General features: G+C 44.5%; 1 protein-coding gene across 4 annotated transcripts in view; it reads right to left on the reverse strand.

Moving 5' to 3' along the window:
- Positions 1-7,021: 7,021 nt before the first annotated feature.
- RabGGTa (Rab geranylgeranyltransferase subunit alpha) overlaps positions 7,022-12,715 on the reverse strand; it is a 60,220-nt gene continuing 54,526 nt past the window's right edge. For all 4 annotated transcript variants that reach the window (XM_065442617.1, XM_065442615.2, XM_065442616.2 and 1 more), the window contains one exon: positions 7,022-8,099. In XM_065442617.1, coding sequence (XP_065298689.1) covers positions 7,939-8,099 — 161 coding nt within the window. In that variant the 3' untranslated portion in view covers positions 7,022-7,938. The remainder of the gene's footprint in view (positions 8,100-12,715) is intronic.

The following is a 12,715-nucleotide window of genomic DNA, read 5'->3' on the forward strand; positions in this document are numbered from 1 at the left end:
GAAACTATGAAGTTTAGAACTCTAACTCAACAACGAGAAATTATTATACAATTCCGTGAATTGCATCTAATAGTACGTCTAAAGCGGACAAAATTATATGTTACACATGAATATAAAAAAAATTTAGTAGTAGGGAAATACAACTTTTGCAGAACCCTTGTTACCAACGTAACAAATGCACGTAAGATGCGAAATGACATATCGAATTTGTCCGCTTTGAATGGTGTAATGGTTGCCGTTTACAGAACCGCGATATCAGTTCTTTATGCAGAACTATGAATTTGTAAACTTCGTGCTTCTATTTTCTTCAAACGGTCAAATATTTGAAAATCGTTTTAAGGAAATTAAGCCTTAAATCGAAATTGCGCTACAAACAGTCACTAGAATATAACTTTCTCTTTCAAATGCAACAAATTTCATTAAAATCGGTCCAGTGGTTATCTCATAACGTTTTTGCGTTTTACATGCATTTGAATAGGCCACGTCGGAGTTGGGCTTGAGCTAAAGCTTCCTCTTAAGATAAACGATAACGCCGTCTATGGTTGCACGTTTCCGACCACAGATCATGCAGTGTTCCTGATCGTCTGCTCAGCAAATGGCTCAGCGTTTCGGTTGCAGAAGACAAACAAACACTGGTCTTCTCGTTCCGTTCGGTAAGCACGCATATGCTTTTAGTGTTTCGAAAGACACGACGATGAAAAGCCCGGAAAGAGCACCTGCATTGTGCCTGGTCGGTTTCACGGGATTCCTTTCATTTTGTATCAGCCAGAAAAGCGGTCGCCAGGTTTCACTGAAAAAAAAAAAACTGCCCTGCGACGAACGCAGCCGCTAACGTTTAGATATTTCGCTCTGTAAAAGGGCGCCGAATGGCAATACAGCCAATGTTCTCAATGTGCTCGACCTGAAGCAGCCCAGAGTTGTTGTGATCGTTATGCAGGAACCTCAATGCTTACACGCACGCACGCACGCACGCACGCGCGCGCGCGCGCGCAAAGTACATTAGAGAGCTTAGGGGACGCAAGCGGCTTGCGTACGCAAGAACTAGGGGCGATGGTACTGCGCATGCGCAGATGTCAGACGTAGAGGTCTGCGCATGCGCAGTACCGTGGCCCCTAGTTCTTGCGTACGCAAGCCGCTTGCGTCCCCTAAACTAAAACGCTCTATTGTTAAGAACGGCCCGCTGACGTGCGAGTTTTGCCAGCCAGTTGCGACAGCGGGCGTCAACTTTTCCTGGAACGCCACCGCAAACCTCTAGCCACGGCGTAACTAAGTCGACTGTGTGTGGAGATCAATACGCGCGTCCTCGACTCTCCGTCGCTGGAGCCAAGATGAGTTCGACGAAGCAGGCTTTGTGCCTGAACCCGCCACTGCCGACCTGGTCTGCTGTGAAGGAGGGAGTCCCCGAGGGAACGTAGTTCGAGGCCCCTTCCCACGCGCCGTTCAAGACGCAAGACAATGGGGCAACTGGCGGGCGCGCTGCGGGGGTCAGCTCGGGGAATAAAAGGCGCCTTTCCTGACGTAAACCCCGAGTTCTACGAAGCCCTTCTGACGTCGGTTGAGGACCGTGAACCTGTGCGGAAGTGTGTGTGTGTAATCCCTCGCGCAGAGAGGCGACTTGTTTACGATGACTGGTCGAACGTTTCCCTCAACTTGGGATCGAGGGAGGACCGAGTGTTTATAAACCGCTATTGTGCAGCTACTCAGTGTACTTTCTCGCGCAGTCATGCTAGACTGAACTGCATCGTCCTTATGTAGATACTGTAAATAAACCCATACTCCTCGTTCTCGATGAGAAGCAGTCCTTCCCTTCAACAACGTCCTCAGCGTGGATAAGTTGGACGACGGCATGGGCCAGCTACCTTCCAATTCATGCCCGACTTCAATCTTGACAACTGATTACGAGCGATGGGATTGAGCCCCCAATCCTTACAACCTTTGCAAACCCAGCGCTTGCCGTGCACATAATGTGCGAACGCGGCAGGAAAAACCACAGCAAGCAATCCGCGAGCTCCAAACATACATGCATGACCTCCGCGACAACCATAACTGCCAATCCGGAAGCCCTGGGTTGCACCATTAGTTTTCCTCTTGCCAGCAATGACTCCAGGCTGCAGCGACAGATGGCGCTGCCGTAGACCAGCGTGAAGGTTGGTTTGGATTTTGTGGCGAATGGACGTGCTTTTCGGGCTCCGTGGCATGCTTTGAGCTTGCTTGTTTTTGAATTGCTGATTTTTTTGCTTTTAAATAGTAATTGGGTGGTTTTTCTTTTTCTTTCTTTTTTTGTCTCCTGTGTTTCGTGCACATTTGGTTTTGCAGGATTGTTAGAGCGTCCTTTCGCGCCAAGTGCTTCAACACGTGGCAGCCGGTTAGGACGTTAAGTGTCTGTAGTCTTCAAATGGTAGCTTGGAGGTGGCAAGATTAATAGCTATTAGGTGGTTTTACTGTGCGTTTTTGATAGGAAAGTGAGAGCGTGGCCGCGTGGTTGAGCGCGTGCGAGAGCGCGTCATAACTTCGGTCTCCGCGGCTTGATTGCTTTGGAAACAGTGCTGAGAATTGCTTTGAGACATTTTGAGGATTTGGATCCTGTGCGTATCGGTTCTGGCTAAAAGGCACGTGCTCTGCATTGATATAGTGGTATGGTATTGTAGTGTTTGCATCAGTAATAGCATTATTATGGTATTATATTTGCAAAAAGCCGTGCAATACATGGCGAGAAAGCCGGTAAAGCAGGCAGTGCGCGGGGGTCCCTCAAGGCAGATGAGGATACGGATGAGAATGGAGAGGGAATCGAACCAACCGGCACACAATGTGATGTCGACACTAGGCTGCCAAAAATGGAGGCTTTCCAGGAAGAGCTTGTCAAAAAGGTGCAAGAGCTCAAAAATGAGCTAAACAGGGAGCCTGATGCACGGAAGGAAGTTGAAAAGAGACTTGAAGCAGCCGAGGAAAAGCTGAACAGGACCGCCATTGTGAACGAGAATGTGCGTGACAATGGAACGCAGACCACCGACGCGACAGGCGAGGGAGTGTCACCAGGGTACGTGGAATTCGTGCGGCGTGATGAAGGGTTAGCTGGAAAGAGCGGCAGCTACCTCGAGGCCGCCGCGCGGAAAAAGCAGAAGCCCATGGGGACAATGCCCCTTGACGAGTTCGAATCACGCGGAAAAGGACAAAGGGAAGCAGGGAGAGGTAGGAGAGTGAAAGGGTGATTATCGCCGGTGACTCAAACATGGCTAGCTGCTCAAAAGCAATTGTGGAGAGGGTGAAAGGCGATAAAAGAGTGGCGGTAGGAACATTTCCAGGGCGGACACTGGGTTCTGTCATAGAGCGAGCAAAAGAAAAGCTCGCGGAAAATGCCCACGTGCGCAACCTTGTCATAGTAGCAGGTGGGCTAAATGACGTCCTGAACAGGAAATGGACAGGACTAGCCCAGCGCTTGGCGAAGGGGTTGGACGACTTGCGCGAGATATCCCCTCAGGTGCAGATCGTGGTGTGCATGGTGCCGGAGGTGCCTGTATGTGACAGTCAGGTACAAAGAGCAGTAATGGCTGCCAATGAGGCAATATGGAAAATGATCCGAGAGAAAGGCTTCGAGGTGGTCGAAGTAAACAGGGAAGTGAGAAGGTGTGGTGGTTTTAAACGAGACGGGATCCGCTTCAATCACAGGCTGGCACAAGAAGTGGGCTGGCGAATTGGTGGTCGCGCTGTTGCTTCTTTAGGGGGCCCGCGGGCGCTCAGGAGGCCAGAGTAGATAGTAATGAAGAAGGTCCCCTTAGGGAACCTCAGAAGAGCATCGCCGTCGATAGCAAGAAAGAGAGCTCGCCATGCAATAGGCTACATAAACATACAGGGCGGCAGAAGAAAGGAAAAGTGGGCACAGATTGAGGAGCAGTTAAATAGAGAACAAATAGGGGTGTATGCGGTTACAGAAACGCACCTTAGAGACTCAGAAGAGCCGCCAGTTATTGAGAATTATGTTTGGGAAGGATGCAACAGAACTAAGTCGGAAAGAAAGGGAGGGGGAGTCGGAATGCTCATCCATCAGGGAGCCAAATGGAAAAGAATAAATTCAAAATGTCAAGAGCATCTTTGGTTATCAGGTACAATGAGTGGGAAAAAAACTTGGCTGGCCGTTAAGTATTTGTGGACAGGAAATAATTGCACAGAGAAGAATAAAGAGTTAGTGGAATGCATAAGCGCTGATATTGAGGGTTTCGGGAATGGTGCTGAAATTGTCCTATTAGGTGACATGAATGCCCACATACAGGATTTAGATTGCTATACCGACAACAAAGGGAGGTCAATGCTAGACCTTTGTGAGCAACATAACCTTGTTATTGTGAATACGGGGCCTAAGTGTGAAGGGCAGATCACGTGGGAAGTGGGAAACCGGCAATCGACCATTGATTACTGTCTGATGACAGAAAGAATTCATGATAAGTTGAGAGAAATCGTCATTGATGAGGAACGGTATAGCAGCATAGAGAGTGACCATAAACGCATTTTAAAAATGGGATATGTAGTTGGGAAAGAGAGCAAGGAGCGCAAAATGGCCAGTCCAGACTTGAAGGCTGTACAAATAGCAAACATAGTCACTAGAGTCGTGGAAGAAATTGGCAAATGGCCAAGTAAAGAGCGGGAATATGGTGAGCTGCTAAGTGTAATAACGACAGAAATACGGAAAGAGAAACAACATGTTCGTTCGAAAGGAACAAAGAAACCGAAAAGCCGGTGGAACAGGGAAGAACGAGAAGCAATCGCAGAACGACAGAAAGCATCTCGAGAGCACAGGCAGGCAAAGAAGGCACAGTTGCCACAGGATGAAGTAATCAGTAAATAGGAAATATACCGGCCGGGAAAAAAAGTCTATGGTTCAAATACTGGTGCAAGCAAAATTAAAAGGTGAAAGTGAACATTGGTTGTCAGTAATACGTGAGAAAAAGGCTGCACCTAGAATATTTTGGAACCACATAAAATTATTAGGCAGGAAGTCAACAACTATACAACAACATATCCTAGACGAAGATGAAAACAGACTGGAAGGGGAAGCGGCAATAAATTACACCCAAAAAGTAACAGCCGAATCTTTCCAAGGCAAGGACGAGGTTGTATTTGAAGAAAAAAAGAGCATGAAAGAGACCCAAGTGGAAAAGGAGCTGGTGCTGACAAATTTAGACAGGAAGAAAGCGGAAGAGAAAATTCCTAAGCGCACAGCCACAGGGCTAGACGACGTACCCGTTAGGCTGATAAATGAACTGGGACCAAAAAGTAAGGAAGCTCTGGTGAAAACAGTGGAAAAAACTTTAAAAGATAGACGAATACCAGACAGTTGGCGACAAAGTAGAATTAATTTAATTTATAAAGGTAATGGGGAGAAAGAAAGAATTCACTCGTATAGACCGTTGACCATTACATCGGTAATATACAGGCTAGCAATGCAGGCAATCAAATTAAAGCTTCAAGCATGGGCAGAGAATAATGGCATCTTGGGAGAGCTTTAGAATGGCTTCAGAATAGGTAGGCGTTTGGATGATAACTTGTTTGTTCTTACTCGGTGTATTGAAATATCAAAAGCAGAAAGCAGATCGTTGTATGTGGCCTTTTTAGACATTACAGGAGCCTACGACAACGTAGACCGCAACATTTTGTAAGATATTCTGGAAGAGAAAGGCTTAGGTAACGATTGTCTACAGCTTTTGAGAGAGATTTACCTAGAAAATACCATTTGCGTTGCATGTGAAGGGATGAGAAGCGAGGAGAAAGTTCATATCAACAAGGGACTGAGGCAGGGGGGCCTTTTATCCCCGCTGCTGTTTATGATGTACATGGTGAGGATGAAGAGGGCGCTAGAAGGAAGTAATATCGGGTTTAATCTCTCATACAAACAGGCGGGTACGGTAGTACAGCAGCTTCCAGGTTTATTTTATGCGAATGACATTGTGCTGCTAGCTAACAAGCAAAGTGATTTGCAACGTCTGGCTAGTATCTGTGGACAGGAAGGCAACAATTCAGGATTGAAATTTAGTGTTACAAAATCAGGTGTTATGGTATTCAATGAAAACAGTGAACAGGCAGTGGAGATACAGGGCCAGGAAATACCTCGAGTAACAGAATATAAATAACTTGGTATATAGATAAATGAGGGCAATAGATATATGGAAACACAGGAAAAAACAATAACAGTGAAGGGGAAGACAAATGCAGCCATAATGAAGCATAGAGCGCTATGGGGATACAATAGGTACGAGGTCCTCCGAGGTATGTTGAAGGGTCTAATGGTTCCAGGACTTACTTTTGGAAATGCGGTTGTTTGCTTTAAATCAGGGGTACAATCAGGACTCGATGGGAACCAAAGGTCAGTGGGTCGCCTCGCATTAGGCGCTCTCGGAAAGACTACGAATGAAGCTGTGCAGGGTGATATGGGCTGGACTAGTTTTGAAATGAGGGATGCTCGCAGTAAAATTGAGCATGAAGAACGCCAGAGGAATATGGAAGAAAAATGGGCTGGGAGTGTTCAGGTATCTGTACAGGAAAAACATTGATTCGCAGTGGAGGAAAAGAACTAGGAAGCTTACCAGCAAGTATGTGGCCTGTAGGGTGGGCAACACAGCAACAAAGACGGTCAAGCGGAAAGTCAGAGAGGCTGAAATAATCTCATGGGTGGCGGCAATGGAAAGGAAACTTGCCATGAGTAACTACTTCAGAGGAAAAAACGAAATCAGGAAAGAAACAATTTATGATAACTTAAAGGGGAGCTCATTACTTTTCGAAGCGAGATCGGGATGCCTTAGAACACGCGCCTATAAAGCGAGATATAATAAGGAACAAGCATGTGTTTGCTGCAGTAAAGCTAGGGAAACTATGGAGCATCTTTTATTAGAATGTGAAGACGTCTACCCAGCGGTCGATTTAGGCACCACTGGCCTCCTTGAAGCCCCTGGGTTCAGCGGAAGCAGTGGAAAAGTAAACTTTAGTAAGAGGTGATCGGAGGACTGGTGAACGAAAAGTAGGGAAACGACAAAAAACGGAAACGTACAAAAGCACAGTTAGCAATGGGGGATCAGAAAATTAGGGTGTGGGATTTCATAGTGTTTATTTTTTAAATTTTTATTGTTTAACTTAGGTAGGACATTAGGCAGTATAATAGCAAGAGCTTGGTGGCGCAACCCACCGCCCTGTTCCAAAGGGGACGCTCATAACATCCATCCATCCATCCATCCGTGCTCCAGCACTCCCGACCGTCATCGCAAAAAGAAGCTCGTTTTTGCCGCCGGACGACACACTACCCTATTCCAGTACACCACACTGCTACAGCAGCAGCCGCCTGCTTGTTGACCTGTTGTCAGCCCGCAGCAAACACGAGATCAAAAAAATTTTTTTTTCACGGAAAATTTAACTCGCATAATGATCATACCCCTGAATTTGCGTGAATCTTTTTTACACTACAGTGCGATCATTATGCGAGTAAATACGGTATATCTCACAAATGCAACTTCACCATTCTCCACACATTACTGTGCCAACCCGTGAGGCCATCACACACATACAATTGGAAAAATTGTGATGCCATTAAATAACAGGTGCCATGCATCACCTGAATGCAAAATTTTCTGTCAAAAAATTCTAATTGTATTGTTTTGCTTTGGACTATACCTAACAAACTAAAATAATAAAAAACTCGGCATAAGTTGTTTGTATATAGCTTACATTGCATAAGTGCCACCATTTACAAAGACTTCAGAAAAAAATTGAAAAAGTATGTTTAGATTCTGTCCATACAACAATAGCACCTCTTTTAAGGTTATTAAGTGAGCCACCCTCAAGATATCTTGTCAGGATAATAGAAAATGAGAGCACAAAATACAATGAGATATACCATAGAATACAAAAGTTGCACCGTAGGTAGTCAGGCTTCACAACCATTTAAACACTGTGGAACTAGTCTCGGCCTGACATAGAAAGTCCATCCAGAAGTTTAACCTGAGGAAGCAAACTCTGAACATAATCCTTGCACTTGAAGATGGGGTTTCCCTCCAGGTTCAGCTCAGTCAGCAATAGGCAGGTCTCCAGAACAATTAGGCAGTCCTTGTTGCAAATTTCTGGGGAAGTTGTTAAGGCTTCTAAGTCACAAACAAAAATGTTGTTCCAGTGGCATAAACAATGTTTTGTGCATTCCCTAGAACTCCTAACTTCGGTTCAGTATATTTGGCTAAACCCCAAAAATACAGAAAAAGTTATGCTGAACTTATTTGATGACATTCAATTCTTGCAAAAAAAAAACACTTAGTATGTTAAGCAATTACATAAATTTCAAGTTTCATCATTGGAAACAACACAGATTTAGCTTGGGAGTGGGAAGCACTAAAAGGCCAACAGCAACGAAATTTTACTTGTGCTTAACTTTTAAAAGTGCATAATATGCATCACAAAAGCAATCACGGCAAAGCTGTAAAGGTGGCAGATGCATGATTTTTTAATTAGCAATGACTAAATAGCATTCTACAAGTGACGCAAACACCCTGGCTGAACGTGATGTAAGCTTAATACAGTCAAACTTTATTATAACTAACAGAGACATAACCAATTATCGGATATAACGAAGTAAATGTAACATTTAGTTGGTCATGCTTTATTTTATACGGGTGTCACACGGTGCACTTTTGATCGCGATCAAGCCCTATCCGGATCGAATTTCTCGGTCGTGATTGGCTTCTTTGCACGAAGTGCATGAGAGAGCCAATCGCAGTCGAGAATTTCGATCAGGACCGGTGCCGATTGAGATCAGAAGTGTACGTGTGACACCAGTATTAATGGAGAATTTTGCTGCTATAACGAAATCCAAAACGCAAGATCCGACATGACATCGGTCATAGCAAAGCACATTTTCACTTGTACATGCCTCAAAATGTATATTTTCGTAGCGAAAATGTCAAATACAGCTACCGACAAATTTTTCAGAAGTCCGATTTTTTTTTTTTGCCTAAATGATTTTTGCAGAACCACCCCCTACACCTAGCACGAATGTAAACAGCAATAACTGAAAATTTTAACGCGGCATGGTGTTTCGGACTTGAACTAAGCGAGCAATGCCGCAAACAAGGCAGCAATAAACAAAGTTATTGCCATGTCAACTGGTATGGAACTGCAACTTTGGTTGCCAACTCCTGACGAAGTGTTACTGGTTAGGCCTAGTGGCCTAAGAGGTGCGGCTAGTGACAAGTCGTCACAGGAGACTGTCATCGTGTTCACCCTTGTAGACCTATCGGTGATCAAGCGTGAGATAAGATGCACGGGCTAGAATGACAGCCATAGTAGCAGAGTACAGATCCACGTATGATCCGTTTCGTGTTCTAAAGTCTGTCACCAGTACGCACATTTTTACTTTTGCACTCGTAGACTTTATTAGAGATCGAGCATGAGATAAGATGCACTGGCTTCATGGGCTAGTCCGTTGGCAATGTACACGTTTTGGCCAGTGGCTTGGCGTGGTTAGACTGCTCTCAGCGAGCCAATGCGCTGATATCGTGTGATAACACCAATGCATGGTTGCATATTCGTGGTGGTGCAGAGTGCGTGTAGGTAATTCACTGTTGTTCCCATGGCTCGCATTGGCATAGCAAGATGGCGACAGGTCCTCAAAATCTGCAGTAGACCCTTTGCATCGGAGGCACCCTACTTACGTTTCTTTCGCATAGACCTGATCCCTATCTTTTTTTTTGTCAATATCTGCTAGTATGCTTATAATGAATATCAGATATAATAATGGTACTTTCATGTCCAATGCAACTTCGCTGTAACGAGGTTCAACTGCATGAAAAATCCCAGAATGCACGGCTTCCCAGGCATGACAAGAAAAGCAGTTTGTGACAGTGAGTACTGCACTGCTGCAAACTTTACATTTGCGCTATATGGGAGCAAGTGGTGCTGGTGTCACCAGGAAAAACTTTACAGGTATCATAGAGCTTAAATATGAATGAAAAGCATTGACCCTGCCCTTTGTGGTCCATATTCAAATAGCATATTTTTACAAAGCCTCCCTTGAGCAAATGTGCACCATCTCACACATTACATTGAAAGCTACAAGTTGATGTGCCATGGATCAAAGTCTCAGTTTCGGTATCACAAACATTAATCACTGCAAGCTTTCAGTGAAGTATCTATCTGCACTTCAAGTGCACTGAGCTTTCTCTGTATATCTAAATAATTAGGAAGAATAATTTTTTATGCAGCACAATATTTCTATGTGGTTGGCCTTCAGGCTAAATCATAAATAGTGCACTTGCAACAGCTACTTTATAAAGTGGTTGTGATTGGGAGAAAAAAATCACCATGATTACGATACTCCCTAATGTGAAATCTGAGTGCAGCTCTATACATGTTTTCATCTCGCGATATAGTATTATGATATATATGCATCTAGCTTTTGCTTGATACATATGCATCTAACGATTTTATGCATCTAACATAATTATAGGGACATGCACTCCTTACTGTAGTTAAATAATCATTACTTGCCAATGCTACATGTTTTCCTGCTCAAATTAATCCAAGCGCCAGTTAGTTTAGTCCAAGCGCCGGTCAATTTAATTCAGGTGCTGCACATTTAATCCCAGTGCCAAATAATTTATTATACGGGCCACATAATTTAATCGCAACATCAGTGAATTTAATCCAAAGTAAAGATGCAATTGTGGAAGTGTTCTAGAAAGTTTAAAATAACAATATGTTATAATTTTGTGCTGACCAAAGATAACTGTAGAGACTTCTTGAAGAGCGTTGTCATGTGACAACAAAAATGCCTTTTTCGTGCAATACAACAATGAAATAATGCGCTGTTATGGATATTATATTATTGCCATGAACAGGTCATGCAAAATGCAGCTATTTGATGACTTTGCTGACATGCATTGAAACAAAGGGGCATCCAGCAATAAACCGTTGATTTCTAAAGCTGATAAAAACAGGCTGAAAAGATATCATGTGACATCTGATCATTTTGTTTTCTACAAGCCCCGTTGACATGAATATCGAATTAACAAGCTTTCAACAATCTCCGCGATTATAGCCATATCCCATCTCAGACGTTACATTCACCAGCCTATTCCAGATTCCCAACCATATTGACATGGATATCAAACGATTGGGCTTTGAGGGAGCTCTGTGATAGTACCCAAGCACGGCACATCAGACCACGTGGTAAAGAATGTCACATGACCTTGTTGCATAACTTTCGGAAGCCCACATGTGATTCACAACACAGTGACATGTCAAACGAACGGAAATCGCAAAAGCTATGCGATGGTACACACATAGCGAACATCAAACCAGATAAGAAACTTGAGAAAACGAGCGAAAAAATTGAGACACAAGCACGACGGAAAGAAGAGACACCAGAACGCTGGATTAGCAACTCGCATATATTTGAAGAAATGAATCAACTCTCGAACATCAACCGCCAATGCATGCGCAATGTTCTTAGCAAGGTACAAAATTCTTTAAACTGACGAACACACCATTGTGCCCTATTTATTTCTATTTCTACTTCCTTGTCCTTAGAGCTCAACCTTTTAGAAAAGCTCTCTCTTTATCACTCAGAGAGATGTACACTGATATAAAACGCCTCAAGTATTTCTCTTTTGGTTTTCGTCCTACCTCTGTCAAGAATCGTCACATTTTCAAAAACACTTTCAAAAACAAAGGCATCACATGAACTTTTATTTTTTCTCTGTTTTTGATGGATTTTTGGTCACCCTTGTTTTGTCTCTTAAGCTTTACACATAGGCTCTCAGCTACCGCCTTAAGTACTTGCGCAGGAAACCCTGCTGCAGTTAGCCTCTGAACTTGATGGTCAAGGCTTTCCACAATATCAAGAAACCCAACCGTGCCGACATGAATATCAAACGAACGGCAATTAAGGAAGCCATGTGGTGTTGCCCACATAGCGAACGTCAGACTGCATGGCGAAGGGTATCACGTGACTTCACATAACTTTTGCAGGCCCATGGCTGCTTCCCAACCATATTGACGTGGATATCATATGAACAGGTGCCGTTGAAAGAGGTAGCCGCTGTAGCCACGGTTTATTTAGGCTGGCCAGCCATGCTACAGCGGGATCTCGGGAGCGGCTGATACTGCTGCCCCCTAGGTTGAGCACACTAGCGTGTTCTATTCTCGCACTACCTGCACGTGGGCCCATCTTCTCCGCCTGCTTCGGAGGCAATAGTTACACCCCTACAGGGCCCCCCTCCTAGTGCGAAGCACAACTGAAATAAAGCCCAATGGTAAATTCCAGGTAAACTGTGCAGATGGTGTTGTCATTGGTAGCATCGGGTTCCCGCAATCCAGGAGATGTACCAGGCAGCACCAGAAGCATAAGTTATGAGTGAGGCACAGCCACAGTGAGGCTGTAGTGTGAAATCGGGACATTTTGCAGGGTTCTCATAGATGCGCGGGCCTGGTAGAAGTCGGAGCTTCAAAAGAAGACCGTCTGGCAGCTCACCACTTGCACGAAGATAGCACAAGCCTTGGTCACTCATGTTGTTGACGCAGCAGTGGTCCTTGAGCTGAAGAAACCAGATGGCAGAGCTGCTTCTATCTTCAATAGGCCATGCATCCATGGAAGGTGTGAGTACAGAACATCGGAAGGCTCGCTGGCTGCTGCTTGCGGTGAAATCTCGAATGCCGATAGCATCAGGGTTGTGGTGGTCGCTGAATG

Source organism: Dermacentor albipictus, chromosome 1 (genome assembly GCF_038994185.2).
Source record: "Dermacentor albipictus isolate Rhodes 1998 colony chromosome 1, USDA_Dalb.pri_finalv2, whole genome shotgun sequence".
Classification (NCBI taxonomy): Eukaryota; Metazoa; Arthropoda; class Arachnida; order Ixodida; family Ixodidae; genus Dermacentor; species Dermacentor albipictus.